At 55.5% G+C, this 19,775-nt stretch overlaps 1 protein-coding gene across 3 annotated transcripts in view; it reads right to left on the minus strand.

Annotated features, from left to right (window-relative positions):
• Positions 1 to 383: 383 nt before the first annotated feature.
• LOC102459990 (alpha glucosidase) overlaps positions 384 to 19,775 on the minus strand; it is a 44,671-nt gene continuing 25,279 nt past the window's right edge. For all 3 annotated transcript variants that reach the window (XM_006112861.4, XM_006112864.4, XM_006112862.4), the window contains exons 4-20: positions 18,688 to 18,853; positions 17,182 to 17,278; positions 14,004 to 14,123; positions 13,606 to 13,724; positions 13,386 to 13,517; positions 11,641 to 11,751; positions 9,517 to 9,630; positions 8,895 to 8,979; positions 8,253 to 8,370; positions 7,517 to 7,650; positions 6,904 to 7,055; positions 6,531 to 6,679; positions 5,988 to 6,129; positions 5,021 to 5,119; positions 4,177 to 4,341; positions 3,488 to 3,634; positions 384 to 1,719 (exon numbers count right to left, since the gene is read on the minus strand). In XM_006112861.4, coding sequence (XP_006112923.2) covers positions 1,657 to 1,719; positions 3,488 to 3,634; positions 4,177 to 4,341; positions 5,021 to 5,119; positions 5,988 to 6,129; positions 6,531 to 6,679; positions 6,904 to 7,055; positions 7,517 to 7,650; positions 8,253 to 8,370; positions 8,895 to 8,979; positions 9,517 to 9,630; positions 11,641 to 11,751; positions 13,386 to 13,517; positions 13,606 to 13,724; positions 14,004 to 14,123; positions 17,182 to 17,278; positions 18,688 to 18,853 — 2,113 coding nt within the window. In that variant the 3' untranslated portion in view covers positions 384 to 1,656. The remainder of the gene's footprint in view (positions 1,720 to 3,487; positions 3,635 to 4,176; positions 4,342 to 5,020; positions 5,120 to 5,987; positions 6,130 to 6,530; positions 6,680 to 6,903; positions 7,056 to 7,516; positions 7,651 to 8,252; positions 8,371 to 8,894; positions 8,980 to 9,516; positions 9,631 to 11,640; positions 11,752 to 13,385; positions 13,518 to 13,605; positions 13,725 to 14,003; positions 14,124 to 17,181; positions 17,279 to 18,687; positions 18,854 to 19,775) is intronic.

A 19,775-nucleotide genomic window follows, 5' to 3' on the forward strand; every position in this document is an offset into this window, starting at 1 on the left:
GAATTTGTATGTAAGTCGGAACTGGCTTCCAGATTCAGCCACTGCTGAAACTGACCAGCGGCTGACTACAGGAAGCCCAAGGCAGAGTTGCTCTGCCCTGGGCTGCCTGGAATCAGCCGCTGATCAGTTTCAACAGCAGCTGAATCTGGACGCCTAGGACAGAGCAGCTGGGACGCTGCCGGGTAGGTCCCCGCAGGGGCGGCGCTGCGGAGACCAACCGGGCAGCACCCCAGCTGCTCTGCCCCAGGTGTCCCCAAGTCAGCCGCTGCTGAAACTGATCAGCGGCTGATTCCAGGAAGCCCGGGGCAGAGCAACTCTGCCTTGGGCTTTCTGTAGTCAGCCGCTGATCAGTTTAAGCAGCGGCTGACTTGGGGACACCTGGGGCAGAGCAGCTGGGGTGCTGCCCGGTTGGTCCAGTAGCGCCGAGGAGCGGTGCTGCAGGACCAACCCAGCAGCCCCAGCTGCTCTACCCCAGGCGAGAAAAACCTGGTCTGCTTTTTAGGTGCGGAGCAGCTTTTCTCGCCCCGGAGTACACGGGCGGCGGGACCACGAGGTTCCGCAGTCCGTGTCCTCCGGGGCGAGAAAAGCCCCGTTCGTAACTGCGGATCCGACATAAGTCGGATCCGCGTAAGTCGGGGACTGCCTGTACAGTGTCATTCTTAGATCTGGATTGCTGTCTCTTATGGGTGCTTCCTGCCTTATACTCTGAACAGGAACCAAGCAGCTGGACTTACCTGGGGGAAAATGGGAGTGGGCAGGGGGACACAGAACTGCTGCCAGAGGGAGGGAAGGTGTTGGGGACACAGAACTACGGGCTGCAGAGGATTTTTTTAAAAGCAGCCCAGCAAAACATTTGGCTGCCGCCGGAGAGAGGGAAGGGGCGAGGGGCAGGGAACTCAGAGCTCCTTGGCCGGCTGCCTAGGCTTTTTTTAAAGCAGCGTCCACTCTCCCCCAACCTCTGTTCCCCCCACCAGCTTACCTTTTCCCACTTCCAGACACAGCGTCAGGAGCACTCTGGAAGAAGTACCTCATTAGTGCAGGGTTGCAGGCATGCTGCTGCACATCTCTACTAACGAGGTGGGTGGGTCTTAAATTCTTCCTGTGCGGCTGCGCAAGTGCGCAGCCTGCAGGGAACTATGACAGCCCCCCCACACACACCGTGCCCTCGCCCTCTGGGAGGCACCATGCCCACAAGCTGTGAGAGCCAGTCACAGGAGACATCAGTGTGCTGGTGGCAGGAGACAGGCAAACAGAATCGCTGCCTGAAGCCTTTCACCAGCCCTCAGAGCCACAGTTCAGGGCATGGGACAGCCGAGTCTTTAACCACAAACCCTGTGTCAAGGGCTGAGGCAATGCATCTTCCACAGAGCTCCTGGCTCTCTGGCCTGCAGGAGCTGCCCCCAGGGGAAAGGCGAGGCAGGACAGGGAGAGCCAGGCTGTGCAGCCCTGCTGAGCTCAGGTGCAAAGTAGCTGTGCAATGCAGAGTCTGTGTCCAAACTGACATGGGCAGGCAGCAGCATCCCCTAGCCAGAGCCGGGGGGTGTGGGGGTGGGGGGGATGCACACATATGCTGATCCCCACCCACACACACACACGTTGATGGACAGAGACACCTTCAGAGCCAGCTGCAGCTCAGCCGTCCCAGGTGCGCAGCTGTCACTGCCAGCGGATGGAGAATCCTTGGCTGAGCTTGAGGTTGAGGTGGCTCACAGTGAGAACCTGTGGGACAGGGAGAAACTCGTGCTCAAGGCCATGCAGTGCGCAACACGGGGCTGGGCTGGACACATGCTGGCAGCCGCAGCAGGAGCCATGCTGCTACCTGACGTGTTGGCTGATGGTCTGGGGGGAGCAGCGGACTTGTGCTAAGCAGGGTGTTGAATACGGGATTACTGGTACTCAAGTGAGTTCAATGGCAACCAATGCGAACACAGCAGTACGCACTAGCTAACTAACACCAAGCTGACTGAGCCCCTCTTAAACAAACACAGCGTAGCTGGATTCTTTTTATTCACCTTTGTATCTTTCAGGCTGTTGGGTTCACACAGGGCGAGGGACACACAAACACTCCCACACACCTCTCTCACTCCCACCAACCAACCTCGCCCTCCCTGGCTTCCCTGCTGCAGTGAAGCCGCCTCTCTGGGTGTGGGGCTAGCGTGTAACCTGCAGTGGTGGGGGACGGGCTGACACGAACTGGAACAGCCATCTACTCGGGGAGGACAGAGAGCTGCTCCCGCCCCTACTGGTTAACTGGAACCAGTAAGATTCACCTATTGACAGCGAGGCTTACCGGTTAACCATTTACATCCCTAGTGGACAGCAGAGGCGACCAGCTGCCTTCTGACACCTGCTCACACTCACCAGCCTCTGCTACTGGCAGTGTTCAGTCAGCAGGTGGGAAATGGGTCGGCAGGGGGGGCTTGCTGGCCGACAGCTGGCATGCGGCGAAGGCTACCCTGATGGTTGTCCCATCACCAGCTTTGCGCACCCACCGCTATTGTCAACCCTGAGCCCCCCCCACTGACCGCTTGTGGGCAGGCAAGGCCAGATCAGACCAGCAGCAGAACCCTGAAGTCTTGGTGTGGGGAGACAGAAAGATATGGGACAATTTGCCTGTTTTTAAGAAAAAAAATCGGGATGCTTCCAAGAGGGCTTAAATACAGGACTGTCCCTTTAAAAACAGGATAGCTGGTCACCCCAGTGCTATCGGGCAGGGCAGAGTGACGGGTTGAAACAATCTCAACATCTGTACCTGCCCACTCAATGAGCACCTCCAAGCGCTGTGCAAACAATGAGGGGCCCATAGGCTAGCTCCCTGGGGCACAACGAGCAGAGCAGCGCAAGGAATGGAACCCCAGCACCCTGACTCCTGCTTTCTGCTCTAACCACTATCAGCCCTCCCCCACTCCACAGCTCAGCCTAGGCTAGGCTTTCCCTGACTCCCACGCTAGCCACTAACAGCCTCTTCCCGTCTCCCGGTTCCTCCGCTCCACACGCAGGCCCAGTTCAGAGCAGGGAGCAGCGCCAGGCATTCGGGGTAACCCCCTGTCTGGGGGCTCACAGGGCAGAGTCAGCAGAGTGAGGCCAGCTGCCAATGGACGGCAAGGAGGCGGCTGGAGTGCCCACCCCTCTGCACCTCACAGCCAGGGGCAGAGAGCCTGAGAGTGGCACAATGGGCGCCACGGGACAGACGCGTGACCCTGCAAGAGCGAGAACAGAGAGCAGGGAAGGAACCAGGCATCACTGGGCAGAAGGGGGGCACACTGGGCGCTGGCAGGGGAAGGAGCAGGGAAGGGGCGCACTGGTCATTGCTGGGGGAAGAAGCCGGGTGTCGCTGGGTTGGGGAGGGGCACACTGGGCACTGGAGGAGGAAGGAGCTGTGGTGTCACTGGGTGGGGACGGGATGCACCAGGTTCTGGTGGGGGAAGGAGCTGGGCATTGCTGGCCAGGGGAGGGGCGCACCAAGCGCAGGCAGAGGCTGAGTTACCTGGTTGTCCAGATAGGAGAAGGGATTCTCTTTGCCATTGACAGTGACCCTGCTGGGCTCGTCCCGGACCCCATAGACTGTCAGTGTATCCACAGTGATGTAGGTGGCTTCCACGTTGGCGTGAAGGACAGTGGAGGTGAAGACGTTCTAGGCGCGATGAGGCGAGGTTAGGGATGTGAAAGAGTAAACGTGTACATGGGTCACGGTTACATGCAGCCCCCGCCCTTCCTTGTGCTGCTGCCTCTTTATCAGCAGCAGCGCAGGGGAGGAGGTGGGAGCCAGTGCATGTGTGGAGCCAGCTTTTAAGCCACAGTCAGAGCACCCTGGCCTGCTCCTCAGGAAAGTCCCAGCCCTCCACTGCTCCTGTGGGCTGCTCCCTGCCACCCTCCCACGCCTTTCAAACCCAGGCTGTCCCGCCCCCAGGCCTTCAGGCACTGAGATCTGCACACTGAGCCCAGCACACTCCCACAGAGGGCACCAGCTCCCGGCCTGATCCCAGCTCCCCGGCTGGCCAGCCCCAGTGTTCGCAGCCCGTCAGGCGGGAGGGAGCAGCACCAGGCGCTCTGGGTAACACCCTGACTGGGGGCTCGGCGGGCTGGGCCAGATGCTCTACCACCTGCACCCCCACAACGGGCCAGGTGTCAGGAGCCAAAGCAGGGCTGTGACTCTGCAGGGTGGGGGCCGCCTACCTGCGTGACGTTGAACACCAGGTAGGAGTAGGCGCCCTTCTCAAAGGTTTCCAGGCTCTCGCCATCGTCCCAGAAGAGGTCCCCCCAGGCGCTGGCGTTCTGGGACAGGGCCGCGATCAGGCGTAGGGGGTTCCTGCTGCTCACCCAGCTGGTGCTCCCGGGTTTCTGAGGTTCGAGAGAGCAGGTGGGAGCAGGCACCCCACTGAGGGCCCCCACTCTGCGGTAGAAGGCTGCGCTGGGGCAGTGAACAGGCCACAGAGTGCACCCAATGGCCCTGCCCCTGCCCTCCCATCGCTTTCACAGCAGTTTGCACCCAGGGAAGGAGGCTCAGGACAGCTCCTGACCCAGAACCACGAGGAGCATCACGTCTTCAGCTGTATTCTGGGCAGGGCGGTGTCCAGGGCAAGGCAAGCGACTCTCCTGATGTGCCCTGGAGCCGGGCCACAGTAGCTGGGATCTGGCGTGTGGGACGAGGGTTATTCCTGTGCCCCGGGGTGCAGCATGGGCTAACGGCCCATCGGGGGGCTCAAGGAGCGGGGCTGGCAGGCTCCCAGGAAGAGCCGTGCCCCCTCACTGGGCGAGCAATGCAGTGTGAAGCAGAGCCCTGGGGCTGACCGGACAGAAGCATGCAGCCCCCTGGGAATCTGGGTGGGATTCACAGCCCCCCCACACCTACCTAAGACGTTCAACCACACGCCCCAAGGCAGCAGCCCCCTCTCAGGCCTGCCAGGCTGCACGTTGCTACCATAACGCTCAGGGACCCCAAAGTAGTGGTGAGCCCTGGCCACAGAGCACAACCCCCACAGGCCAGCTGATGGGGTGGGGGCAGGAGGAGCGGCCTTACCTGGGTGGGGAGAATGGCACCCTCTCGGACGTGCAAGTTGATGTGGTCCAGCGGAGCGGCCATCTTCAGGCTCTCCCCACTGCTGTTCACAGAGGTGCCCTGCGGAAGCAGTGACAGACATGCGGGGCGTGGGCAGGGGGAGAGGCCGTCTGCCCACAGGTCTGAAGAACTATGACTCTTGAGGCCACGGGCACCAGCCAGGGCCATATCCACTACATACATGGGTCAGGGGGAGCACAGGCCACAGGCCCTGGCCCTCTTACACACCACAGGCCATGGGCAGCAATGTGTTCCACACCCACCACACACACGACATGGGCAGTGCAGTGATGGGCACTAGCCCAGGGCTCATACGCACACAAAGCAGGGGAGACAGAGGCAGGAGCACAGACCCTCACAGGGTAGGGGGAGTGCAGACGTGTGGTGGGCAGAGGCAGGGACATGGACACGCACAGGACAGAGGGAGCACGGGGGTGCACAAGGAGAACAGAGGCAAGAGCACACGTGAACAAGGCAGGGGAATGCAGATGTGCAAGGGCAGGAAGGCATGCTCAGAAACAAGGCAGTGGCCCCAACGCCTTCCCAGCTGTCTCTGCGGGTGGCGGTGGTGCCCACTTGCTGATCTGTGGGTGACTGATTAGGATGCACCTGGAAGCCCTTCCAAACCTCCTGCTCCCCTCAATGGCCAATCCCAGAGGCCAGGCCAGGCCAGGCGGCTACGGTGAGGGCCCATCCTGGGGAAGAGCAGACAGGAGGGGCAAGTCAGGGTGCACGGGCACCTCCTGCCCCACCCCCTCTGCTGCAGGAACGGAGGCCTGCTCTGGTTTCTGACGCAGGTGACACCCTGGCTGCTTTCACAGGCTGCTGTCAGGTGAGGAGCCCTTTGCAGCTGGGGTCCCACTCTCCCTTGGGCAGGGGAAAGCAGAAACTCCCCCTTGTCCCACTCCCAGCATGCTCTGCTCCTTACCGTGTAGTAGTCGTACCACACTCCCCTGGGGAAGTAGCCAGTCACCGAGTCCACTCCAGGCTCCAGCACAGGTGTCACCAATAGGCTCCGCCCCCACAGGAACTGCTTGTCAATCGAGTACGTGATCTCGTCCTGTGGAAACCTACAGCAAGAAGAGGGCACCTCAGAGCTGATCCACTGACCTCTGGGCCCTGCAGCCTGAACCGGGCCAGTGCCCCCTGGCCATAGCACAATTGCTCCCCATTCTCCGCCTGCTCCACTGCCCCACTGTGGGGGTGGGGTGGGGTGGGGTGGCTGCTGTAGATTAGTGGTACCACAGGCTGTGGCTTCGTGCCTGCTTGTAGGTCCATAGCATCAGCTTTCATGGCTCCTGTCTTTGGGGAAGAGTGGAGAGGCCCAGGAGGAGAATGGCAGTGGGCTGTGCCCAAGAGAGAGAGAAGCTGGCCTGCCTGCCTGCCTGCCAGAGGCTGCCTGCCAGAGGCTGCCCCTGTGGGTCGTCAGTGGGGCAGGAAGCCATCCACCCCAGTGAGACGAGTTTCTTACTCAAAGAACAAGGGTCGAGCCACGGTGTGGCCCTGCAGGTGCGCCCGGTGGAAGAGCGTGTAGAGGAAGGGCAGCAGGGCGTAGCGCGTCAGCAGCACCTCTTTCATGGCTGTCCGCACCACCGAGCTGAACGCCGCCGGATCCTGGGCCTGGGCAGTCCAGACAACGAGAGTGTCAAGAGGCAGGACAGACGGACAAACAGGCTCTACGACCAACACTCCTTTGCCCCCTTCCATCAGCCACCCTCCCTCTGTGCCCTGCTAGCTGTGACCTCTTCCTGCTGCTGTGCGCCCCATCCCCATGCTAATGCAGCCCTCTCAAGAGAACATCAGCCCTGGAGCCCAACCCGGGTGCTCCCATCCTTCGGTGTTACCTTGTCATTCAGGTAGTTGTGGTTTCGGGCGAAGGGGTAGAAGGCCCCCAGCTGGGTCCAGCGGGTGCACAGCTCCTCCGTGGTGGTGCCCGAGAACCCACAGATGTCTGCCCCAACCAGCGGGATCCCAAAGAGATTGAAGTTCAGCACCCCTGCAAAAGAGACATGGCGTCCAGGAGGAGCCAGGGACACCAGGAGGGCATCTGCCCCGACCGGACTAGGCCCAACTCTCCGACCGATGCTCTCTGCCTTGTGCACACTACAGCACAAACACGGCTGGGGATGTGCCTGCATCTCCCCCACCGCAGGACCAAACCACGGCTACGCTGCCTGCAAGCGGGCAGGCTGCCCCCTCCCAGCCACTCCTGAAGCGGCAGTGGCTGGGAGCAGACTCCAGTCCCAGGGCTGCCCTCCCAGATGGTAACAATGACAGTCCAGCGATAGGAAGCACTTTCCCGTGGCTGTTAAATGAAGGAGCCGCTGCCCAGCGCATGTGAAGGGAGGAGCCATCACAACCAGGGAAGATGCAGGCCAGGCTGAGGGTGATTCTGTCCCCAGTGGGTGAAGGCTGGTACCTGTGGGAGGCTTGCCTGTTGCTGGGGGAGTTGCTCACCTGGGATTGACCAGTACATGTCCGACCACTTGCTCCTGTTGTCACCAAGCCAGTGCCCTGAGTACCTGCCCTGGCTGGGGAAGGTGGAGCGAGAAATCACAAATGGGCGTTTCCCTCGGATCTGGATCAAGGCGCTGGAAGACAAGGAGGAGATTTGGGCACCAGGAACAGGCAGGAGCAGCTGTGAGACTCAGAGCACAGCCAGAGACAGCTGGAGAGGAACTCCCCCAACTGGACTAGGCCCAACTGCGACTGTGGGTAACAGCCAGTTCTTGCCCCATGTCTAGTGCAGCTTTAAGACCCAGCCATAGCCCAGTGAGATGTGGGAACCGCTCGAGGAAACAACCATCCCAGCCTCGTCCTTAGCAGCTGCATGAAATCCAAGAGGAGGACACAGGGCTCGGGCAGTGTCAGTACTTCTCTGGTGCAGACCCAGGCTCCATGAACCGATGAGATGGGGATGATCTCTCTTCACCAACCCCAGGACTTGTGACTCAACACCCCCACTCCCCATGGGCTGTGAATACAGCGTGGGCAGCTGGAATGTTTCGTCCTGGGTGGGGGCTCACACCCAGCCTGGAGTCAGTGCTCTGGGAACAGGCCAGCCCCCTGTGGGCAGGATGCCTCGTGCTAGCGTCTCGGACACAGTTCTGAGGCGCCGTTCATTGAAGCAGGGTTTGAACTGGCTCCCTGGAGTTGCGGGGCTAACACATGCTCACCAAGCACCAGCCATTACCTAGCTGTGGCTTTGGCTTCCATCAGCCCGTAGAGGTTGTGCAGGTTGTAGTGCACAGAGACTCTCTGCTTCGCTGAGGCGCACGTGGTCTTTGACGAGAGGGACCCGCCCAGCACAGCTGAGGGGGAGGGAGAGAGGCTGTGAGAAGTGTCATGCAGCACGGAAGCCAGCAAACACCTGCACCCAGATACAGTCCCCTGCACCTCCTCACTCTGGGCCAGATCACCAAACTGCTCATGTGGTACAAGGGGGCTAGATTCTGGCCGCAGGCAGCCAGTGAATCATTTCCTGCCAGAGAGGAGTCCATAAAGCCATCTGAATGGGGTTCTTGGGCCAGCTGTTCCCCTTTGTGGGCCTCCTAATGGTTAGGTTTCTTAGTCAACGTTTAAGGGCTAGACCTGGCCATGTAGGTGTCTGAATAGAGAGTTAGCTGCCTGTGTTTGCAACCTGAGCCCCTGTGCACAGCCCGTAGTGCTGGAAATTCAGTGCCAAAGGCATGTCAGAGAACACAGAGCACACATGCATGTACACTTACACGCCTGGACACACGCAGGCAAACAAACCAATGATGTAGGCAGGTCCCGCTCCCAGCAGCTCCACCTGCTTACACCAGCACAGCCTGCATTTTGTCTCCCTTCTTACCAGGCACGTAGGGAGGGTTATCGAATTCTCCCCAGGGACAGCCATGTACCGACCCGTCCTTGAAGTTGGATGGTTCGTTCATGTCCTAGACAGAGAACGTGAAGTCAAAATGTCATTCACAGGGTTTCAGCGGGTCTCAAGCTGGGAGTGGATCTCTTCTCAGACACCAGACACTGCTCACCCGCACCCATATGGGACTAAGCACGTGGCCAAAGCAACAAGGAGTCAGGGGGGCTGCTCCATGGCTGTCCTTCCTTGAGCCATTCAGAGCTGGGGTACTAACTCCACCCCCTGGACTTGGGAAGTGAACTGTGTCATTGGTCCCGGCCTGTTAGCCTCCAGCATGTTCAGTACCTAGAACAACATGCAGCCTCGCTCCCTTTCATCCAGCGCAATGAAACCTCCCCTTGGACACACACTACACATGCCTCCCAGGGCCTTTGTGCCTTCAGGGACACAGCACTCGTCAAGGACAAGGGAACTAGAAAAGCAGGAGCTCAGAGAGGTCCAAAAGCTTCAGGAATCAGTGAGACATACCCGAGGCTGGGGGGAAGGCGAGGGAGCAGCTTGGGAAACGCCGGCCTTTGGAGGTCAGGCCCAGCAGAGTTAGGGAGGGACTTACGATCCAAAGCCCATCAAAGGGGACGAGAGCGTGGAAACGGTTCAGGTTCTCCAGCCACCACTGAGAAGTGTCCGGGTTGGAGAAGTCCGGGAAAGCCGTGAGGCCAGGCCACACCTATGGAAAGGCCAGAAAAAAAACACATCCTGTGAACCAATCATCAGCCACCTGCACCAGGGAACGCGGCATTCAAGGAATCACAGCCTCCGGTACACCTGCACACTGAGCCGGCCCGGCCACAGGACGATTCAGGGTGGGTGCCCCTGGCCCTGTGCTTTGGGACCCAGTGCAACGCAAGGGAGTGGAGCAGAGCAGGCTGGGGCTGGGTTGCTCCATTTCCAACCACTGTGGTGAAGCAGAGCAACTTGGCAGGGAGATGGCGGCTGGGTCGCTCTGCTTCCGGTGGCTCCTACCACTGCAGTTAGCGGTGGCCTGACCTCCGCTGCCCCCTGTGCCACTTCCCTCGGCAATCGCCTGGGTCGCAATGCTCGGGAGAGGGGAATGCAGGGAAGGGGTGCAATGGGATGGGAGAGGGCGGAGGAGGGGCAGGGTATAGGGCTGTCAAGGGCCCCGCACTCCTCTAGAGATGGCCCTGCCTGTAAAGATGACAGTCCAGCCATCCTTCGTCTATTAATCCACCACTGACCTTCCTGTTGCTGGAGCCAGGGCCTGAGCCTGGTCAGCTTTTGGAATTCCACCTTCCCCCATGTAGAAATGGTGGGATTTAAAAATGCAGAGGGAGAACAGGCAGCTGAACAGCCCCTTCGATTGTTCAAGTTCAGCTGAACACCCGCAGGGGCCACTGGCTCTGATGGCTTTTCAAGAGATGGGGCCTGATTCTTCCCTGCCTTGCACGCTGCATAATTATTCCCAGTTACGTCAAGTGCGCACAAACCAGGAGTGAAGAGTCTGGGTTTCATAGCGCAGGCCCATCATTTTTAGCTTGTCAATCATACGTTTTTCAAATTTTCTTAAAGTACTTGAGAGAGAGAGCGCTGCCCTTAACTGATAACACAGGAATGAGAAGTCACAGTGGGCTGTACGGATGTTAGATTTCGTGCCATTTAGTAATCATGAAGCTGCAACCATGTTTATCGGTTACACGGTTTCTAAAATGGTTCCCGGAGATGGGGACGGGACCCAGTACGCTCCCAGACCCACTTCCGGGGAGCCCCTGCCACCCACACTGCTGCCTCTGATACATGGGGCAGCAGCAGCCCCTGTCTGCAGGGATCTGAGCACCCTGCGGAAAGAGGCTGTCCCGGCATCCCACAGAACAGCCTCGGTCTGCGAAACATCTGGGCTCGCAGCAGCGCAGGTTGGGGGAGGCAGCTCCGTGGAGCCAGTGCTCAGGGGAACCCAGCTTTCAATCCGGCTCCCCCAAGCTCCAACTCCCACCTGTCCCCCTTACTGCTGTCTCTGTGGAAGGCAGTGGGGGGGGGGGGGATGAGGGGAGAGGAGGCCGAGACAGGTGCTCTGCAGGAACCGGCACAAGTCTGGAGCTGGCTTAAAAGCCGGCTTTGCACTGGCACTAGCTCCCATCTCCCCTCCTCTTGCTGCCTCTGATACAGAGGCAGCAAGTGGGTAGGGAGATGTTGCATGTAGCCATTTTGATTAACCGATAAGCCTGGGTTTATTGGTCAATCTTTTAAACGTCTATACGCTAACCTCCCTACTGGATTGTGGCTAATAAATGGAGCAGCTCCATAGATTTGCTCACCATGGGCAATTTTTCATCATTCTCGAAAGAGGGAAAAATTCAGAGACCAGACTGAGCGTTGAGCACAACACCACAGACTCTGACTACTCGCAACAACACTGATTTCCAAGGGGTTACTCTGGCATCGCACAGGAGCATGAGCAGAATCAGGTCCTCAGTATTTTCCCCACACAGCCTATTCAGGCCTCTGTCACATTAATGAAATCCCCAGTCATGTCAATGGGAGTTGCATGTGAGAGAACGAGGACAGATCAGGCCCAGAGCACAGAGGCTGCTTTACCACCATTTTTCTTATTTTCTCCTCAGCTCCACAAAGGGTAAAATCTTGGTCTCACTGAAGCGAATGGCAAAACTCCCACAGACTTCTCTGGGGGCAGGATTTCACCCAAGTTACACCCCTTCCTTACCTGTCCAATCAGTGTTTGCCCCTCGGTGGTATTTATGAATATTCCACGCCTCAAGCCTTCGTCGTAAGGCCAGTAAGAGCCAGGAGGGTTAGAGCTGCTGATCGCCGGATCCTGGAAATATGCAACCGAAGGTTACTCTCTCCCTGTCGTGTCCATGAAACCTCACCAGTATAGCCCAGTGTAACTCAAGAGACCAGACTGCTGGTCCTGGGAGCCCTGACCCACTGCACGAGGGTTGACTAAAAGTTCACATGTTACTGCCAAAGTGACCAAGAGGAACTGAAACTTGCTGTAGCATTTCCACATGTACGAAAGACTGTTGTATAAAATGTCACCTCTCGAAGGACCCAGGCCTGGACTAGAGAGAGATTGGGAGTGGGGGGAAGGGTTCGAAAGTCCCAGGACAAACAGCATCTCACAGCAATGCTGAGTATGTGGCTACCGGAACAGTAATTAGGAGAATCCTTCCCTTAGACCAGGGGTTCTCAACCTTTTCCATACTAGGACCAGACCCGCCAGTGGGGAGAGGGGCAAAGAGTGCAATTGCCAGAGGGCCCAGGGATTCTAAAGGGCCCGGGGCTCCCGGCCACCACTGCGGCTGTGACAGCGTACAGTGCCTTGGGCCCTTTAAATCGCTGCCAGAGCTCTGTGCAGCGCACTCCAGGTGGCTCTAAGGCAGTGTTTCCATGTGCCGCAAGGCAGGCAGAGGTGTGCCTTGGAGAACAGAATTCAAAATGGTCGCCCTTAAAGGGGCAGGTGCCCTTTTTTCCCCAGTAACTTTCCCCCAGACTCCTTTTTTCCCTCAATAACTTTCCCCCTGACCCTTTTTCCCCCAAACTTTTTTTTCGCTCAACAAAAAATCCTTGGTGTTCCTCATAAAAAAAAATTGTTTGGTGTTCCTCAGTCTTAAAAAGTTTAAGAAACACTGCTCTAAGGGCTGGGAGGAGCAGCATGGCACACTCCTAGTGGCACCAAGAGCTGGTTGTGTCAGCTCCACCCCTTCCATACAGGGCCACGCCACTTCCTGAGGCTTGGAGCCGCTCTCCCCGTCCACCTTGCCCAGGGGCTTGGTGTGGCTGTTGTCCCCCTGACCAGGACCCCACAATTCTATCAAGCTGAGGTCTAGATGGAATCTGCCTCAGGAGGGGCAGGGAGATGATGACCTGGTCATGACCCCAAGGCGAGTCCCCATGAATCAGACTGATTGACTGTCAACAGCAGCTCTCAGAGTCTCCTTGTGTGATTGAGACAGTGGGAGGGCTACACGCAGAGCAGACAGGAAGACAACGGGGTTATAGGGGACCTGTTGCTAGAGCTCCCCTGCAAAAAAGGGGGAAATTCCAGAGGCCCTGCCCATGGCTTCCAGCTGGGTTCTAGCACTTCTCCCAAGCAGAAGCCTGCACGAGACCCCAGCAGAGATGAAGGGAGGTAAAAAAGGTCCCATGTTCTTTTGGGCTGTTGCTCAAAGCCAGGCATCATACTTGCGAAGAGGGTCTGCGCTAGAGCCTCAGCTGGTGCAAAGCAGCTGAGACTGCACCAAAATGTATAGCACTGAAATTAACAGCAGCAGCTCATTTGGAGGGGCGCCTTACACCCCATGAGCAGCAAGTCGCCTCCTGCTCTTGTTTGCATTTGCGAGGTGAGCACATCTCACATGCTGATGCTGGCAGCATCTGCCTGAAGTTTTAGAAACAAAAACAGCCCTCGTGTATGATTTGGGCAGGGGGCCAGAGAAGTCAGTTTACCGTGATCATGACATAGTGCTGGCCGTGCTTGTGAAGGTCTTCTACCAACTGCGGGAGGGTGTCAAACTTCTCAGGCTCGTAAGTGAAGTCCCGGTACCCTTCCATGTAATCAATATCGTTCCACTGCGCATCCTGCAAAGAAGAGAGGCAGAACCGGATGGCATGGAAATATCTCTGCGGTGCCTCCTTGCCTCCCCTGGACAGCGGGCATTTCTTTTACCTGCGGTATCTGATAATTCCTCATGGCTTTCACAGTCTGCCAGGTTTCATTGCTGGTCCCATAGCCCCAGCGGCACAGATGAAACCCCAGCCCCCAGAGAGGTGGCATGGCAGGGAAACCTGGAGCAACACAATTGGAATGGAGACAATGATGGACCTGACAATCCCCAGGGAGGGGGTGATAAGCAGGACAATTCCAGAGGGGGAGGCTCTGGTGGAGATGAGGAAGAGAAAACACCCCCAGTGGCAGAGGACATCACAATGAATCTAGTGAAACAGGGCTTCTGGGATAAATGTGACAGTGATGGCAATAAATAGAGATCCTGGGCATCCCTAAGCATACAATGGGATGGTTATGCGATGGACTGCACAGAGCATGGCCACGGTATTGGTATTTACCTATCACCTGGTGGTACTGCTGGATGACCATGTTGGGATCAGGACCCAAGAAGATGTAAAAATCCAGGACTCCTCCAATGGTTCTCCAGGTCAAGGCAGGTGCTGGCTGCAGAACCACCTCTTTGGAAAGGAACAGAACAAAGACTATGAAACAGTGATCCAATGGCTAAAGAATGAAACAAGGGCTCAGGAATCCTGACTTCCAGTTGTGACTGTTCCACAGAAAAATGTGACCATCAGCACAAATGTGTCTATACCCTCCGTACCTCAATTCCCCGAATAGTAGCACCTCCCTATTGCACAAGGGGTTCTGGAGACTTAAAGGCTGCTGCATGCTTTGATATGACCAGATCTCAGGTGGAACAGAAGTACAAAGGCTAAAAAAAAGGGTTCCCTGTATACATTGGGGTTACATTCATGAAAAGGGCAATGGACACTGAAATGAGGTATACCAGGGAGTTTTTCCCCATAAAAAAAATAATGAAATAAGGGGAAATGCATTACCAGCTTCACCACACTGGCCTGTGACAATGCGCTTTTTGCCTAAACAGTGTACCTTGTTACAAAGACAGGGTACCCAGCACACACTTTACACATAAAACATTGAATAATAATGTAGAACCCTACTAACACTGTTCCAACACATAGGGCATTTTAACAGATTACAGTAATTATAAAACAGTATCAATTATGCTAAATTTAAGTAGTGGTGGCAACTGGGTTTTCTTGGACTGGCTTTTCAGTGGCTGGTTTTCTGGTTGCAGAAGTCCTTACAAAGGATTTTATTGATGTCTGCTTTACTGCGTGAATCTTTGAACGATAGGTCTCCCTGTAGCAAGCCATTGCATCACTGAGAGCCCTGGAGGCTTTGGCAGACAGTTCACAAAACGGATCACTGCTCTGTATGATTTTCATCTCACCCAGCAGTCCAAAGAAACGGAAGAGCTGTTAAATATTGGTTAATTGAACAGTCAAATAATCTCATGAATTCTTATCGGTTACTTGACTATTCTATAGTCCCCAGTGGCACTCCGGCCCCACTCCCGAGGAGCCCCCTGCCACTGTGCCTCTATCAGAGGCACAGTGCGGGGTATCAGGTGGGACCTGGTCTGTGACGGGAGCCATTTTAAAAACCAACTCCCCTCGCAGACCGGCTGCTTTTTGCCCCACGCTGCTGTTCGGGGTGAAGGGTGGTACTGAGCTCCAGGACCTAGCACAAGCTGGAACTGAGCCGGCCTGCCTGGCTCCTAATACACTTTAAATGCAGAGCCACAGTGGGGGTAGATCCTGGACCCGGCGCAAGCCAGGACTGATCCAGGCTGCTGGCCAGCCTGCTAAAAATTTACTGGCAGGGGGGTGAAGGGTGGGAATGTGTATAGTCTATAGCATTAACCAATAAGCTTTTGCATCCCTTCTCTACATTATTGTAATCATCGCCCTTGCTTTCTTCAGATCTCCATTCCTCATTAGTTAATCGTTCAACGTGAGATTCCAACAACTCCTGTACACCATCTTCCTCAAAGCCAATATCCTTCACCAACGTCACAATTTCTTGCTTGAGAGCAGGAATGGCATCAAACCCCAGATGCTGGGGACAGCATCTGGCCATGCACGGTGCAAAACACCATTAATGTATTGCAAAGTAACCTCTTCCTACAATGCATCAATGCTTTCCATGCCATTCAAGATGTTATAGAACTCCCAAAACACCTTTACACCGGACTTTCCTTCATCTGTCGTCTCCTTAATCAGCATGGAAAATGTGGCTGATGGACGCAAGTACAGTATGTACTGCACAATAGGGGAACGTGTTCCAATTTATGTCGGTCCCAATCAGTGCAAACGACAGATATGTGGATCAGGTCCAATGTATACTGGACCACATTCCCCTAGTGATGAGCGATGGATATCCAAAACAATGGATATGGGGCACCCCCTGCATTACAAAATCTGTTTCCTAGACCTAAAAAGTGTGGCATTCTCACAGTTCTCACAATTCTGTCAGGGTGGTTAAACACTGGAATAAATTGCCTAGGGAGGTTGTGGAAAAGCAGGTTAGATAGACATCTGTCAGGGATGGTCTAGACGATGCTTGGTCCTGCCATGAGGGCAGGGACTGGACTCAGTGACCTCTCAAGGTCCCTTCCAGTTCTAGTATTCTCTGAGTCTATGATTCTACAGCTTCCGTTCCAGACCTAAGCCCAGTAGCGCTTTCTGTCTCTGTAGCATAGAACCCATTCCACAGCTCGCAGGACAGAAGTATAAATGAAAAGCTGTGTGTGTGAGCGAGTGTCTACAGGACGCAGGGCTTTGCGGGAAGGAGCACGTTGAATGTGTGAGTTCTTACACCTCTGATACAGGCAGGTTTTCACAGCACTTCTCTGCACAGTTATTCTTGGGAGATCTATGGCAATAAAACTTGCACAACTGGAATGAATATAGCACTGCTGTGAGGAGCCTCTTAACCTCAGGCTTAGTGCCAGATGGTTCTAACAGGGCACTGGTGCAAAGAACCTTATGGCGTCTGTGTCCTTGCTGGCATTGGCCTAGCATTACCATCAGGAAGCCTACCCTGCCCAAATCCTGGCTGGTACTAAAATGCCATCAGTGAGAGGATGCTCTTGGTTCTGTAGTCCCACCTGGCACGGACAGGCTGCTGCTTTATAGCAGCTCCCTGTGGAAGCCACAGCTGGCATCAGCAGGATACAACTGTGAAACAAGCAGCCAGCAGATTTATATCCCTGTCTGACCCAGAAGTCACACTCTGCACATCGTTAAAGTGCAGTTCTATTGCAGAAGAACAGGGAACAGGGCTGGACAAGGGGCAGGAGGGAAGTTGGCTTTTCAGCCTACCATTTAGCAGCTGCCCCTGTGGTTAAACTGCTCAACAGTTGCTAAAGAGCCTAAGGTTAGCCAGGAAACAGATGTCTGGCTCAATAAAGGGGCCATGAAACCACATCTTTCTCTTGCACTGCTTCTCTTTGCCCTGAGTTCCTGAACTGCCAGCTCAGATCAGCCCTCTGCCCAGCCAGCTCCAGCTCCCGAAGCCAGCAGACTCCTTTTCTAGGGATTAGGAATAGCCCCAAAATCTCTGAGATGCCATCGTCAAGGCATGCAGGCTGGTGAAGCAGGCCCTTAATTCCCACCCCACCCCAATGTAGCAGGTGGAAGAACTTACCCATTGCATTGCTATTCAGGAGGAAAACACCATGAGCAGCTCCTCCTTCCTCCATCAGCAGGTAAAATGGGTGAACTCCATAAAGGTTGTAAAATTGCTGCAAGCAGAAATTATCTGATAAGAGACTTGTTTTCAATTTGCCAGGGTCACCCGAAGAAGGTGGAATGGGGAACAAGAGAGGTGTCTAAGAAAGGAGAACTAAGAGCCATGAGGAGCAGCTGATGGACGCCTTTGGGGCCCTCTTGGCTCAGCCTGAGTTAGGCGTTGGCTAGGCATGTCCATTCTGGTCAGCAATACATAGGACAGTTGTGATCTGCCTGGAGAGAGGGCGACAACGGGCAGCCAGGATCATTCAGAGCTGGCACCTGAAGGCCAAAGGATCTTGGCATATTCTCAGCAGAGATGAGTTAATGCAAGCTACGGTAACTGAAGGGTTTGGTGATGGAGTGGGATAGGATGAGCTCCAAAGGGCTGTCTAGAAGGCATCTAAAAGCAAGGGAATTCAGCATAAGGAAAGCTGCCAGGCACAACCACTATACTTCCTCTCAAAGCAACAAAGATATAAACGGCTTCTGTGTGAGCCTGTGGCAACCTATTTCCTAAATCTGTGTATGGGACACCCTCACCTTTACATGGGGAGGCGGGGGATGTAGGACACAAGGATAAAATGGGGAGAGAGAAACCCAAAGGGAAAGGATGTTTCCTTCCTATGTGACCCAAGTTTGCTAGGTCTCAGCTCCAGTCCCAATGGCCCGTGTCCCACACGAAGAGGAACTCTGCTCCGCTGGGGAGTCTATTAGCACAGACCCCAGACTGAGCTGGTGAGGTGCTTCAAGAGCTGGAGGGATTTGAGAGTCACTGAGTGGAGAGGTCACCTTTGAACCTGATCCGAGATAAGGAAGATTTCATATCCCAGCATGGAACCCTACCCAGCAGGCCCGTCCCAAAACCCTTTAGGTTAAAACAGAGAGGGGCAGGGTGAAGTTCATGGACTGACGGCTTCCTTTGGATGCTAAAGACTTAGCAGACACCATAACATTCGTCGCCTGCTCATGTCTCACTGTTATTCGGGGTCTAAAACACTCAGCAGAGCTCTGTCATCCTCAGAGAATCACCCAGCTCTGTGGAAGGAGCTGCCAGTAGCCAGACTCCACCCATCACATTCCCGAGGGAGCTGGAAAGCAGTAAAACCTTTGTGTATCAGTGAGGCACGGAGCCATCCCCAGAGAGGAGTTATCAGCTCAAGAGGAGAGCAGATGGACTGCCACCCCAGCCCAGAAGGAGACTCACTGCACCAGAGTGCAAGGAGGTCAGAGGTGCCGGTGTGTCTGATGCCAGGCTCTGAGAAGGGCCATGGAAGAAAGCAAATGCAGTTCGTATAGGTCTGAGGCTAAGGCAGCTATGCAGGTTGGACCTATTACATTGAGGGGAACCTTTGATAGCCAACAGCAGAGTTGAAATAGCAAGACTCCAGCCCAGCATGCATCCCCAAGGGGACAATGGTACCATAGGAGGGACATCCCGGGCCCACAGCGTCAGGGTTCTCCAGTCCAGGCTGTGCAGGAAGTGGCTCCGATGCTCCCCGAGGCCGTAGAGGAATATGGAAGGGAGGACGGTCGAAATCTGGAGAAACTGGTCAGCAAAGATCAAGGGAGCCACGGTTGTGTTTAACCTGGAGGGTGGAGGGAGGGGGGTGAGAGAAGATACAAAGGTAGGCAAGAAAGAGGGTGAGGAATAGAGCAAGAGAGGACAATAGCCAGTCTGCTCCTCTGCTCTGCTACTAGAAAATCATGACATCTTCCTTCCAGGATCTCCAACTAGTTATCACCCACCCCAGCGCAGACACCGAGACTGTTACAAACTCCATGGCTCAGCAATTTGAATGAACACTCATATCCCAACCAAATGCAGGGCCAGGGCGTGACCCAGCCCTGGGGCACTGACAGATTCTGCAGGCCTCTGGGCAACGTGTGGAAGGGGAGGGCAGCTTTACACACCTAGAAGGGGCGGGGTCTCAAGGAGTGTTCCCTCTAAGCCGAGGGGCAGCCCAGCTTCACAGGTGATTCGTCAGCCCTGCCCTACATACTTACACCAGGATGGCATTTGGCCCTTCCCTCAGGAAATCCCAAGTGTGTGTGAAAAGAGCCAAATTTACAGCCCTCACACTGATTTCTTCCCCAGAGCATCCGGCCCCAGTTCAAATCTGCACCCCATAGGCCATCTGGTGTGCAGCGTAAAAAAAAAAAAAAAAAAAAAACACAACCCACTTAACACTTACACAATGCTTTGCTTTTGGAAGGCACCGTACAATCACTAAGACATGAATAGGTTGCGCAAATAAACACACTGTAAATGCAGGACGGACTCTTCTCCGTGCTCAGCTGCATCAAGACCACATTGACCAAGATCCCGGAGACAAGCCTGCCTTCTTTCTACGCAGGCCCAGGAAGTTATGTGCTCTTCTCTAGGTTCTTATGCAGAACCCATCCTCATGGTAGCTGAAACCTCAGCTCTTGGGAAAGCAGGAAGAGGGAGAATAGCTGTCTCCCCCAGCCTAGAGGGCATGCTGACACAGCAAAGTTCATGCTTTTCCT

This window comes from Pelodiscus sinensis, chromosome 16, assembly GCF_049634645.1.
Source record: "Pelodiscus sinensis isolate JC-2024 chromosome 16, ASM4963464v1, whole genome shotgun sequence".
NCBI classification, from domain to species: Eukaryota; Metazoa; Chordata; order Testudines; family Trionychidae; genus Pelodiscus; species Pelodiscus sinensis.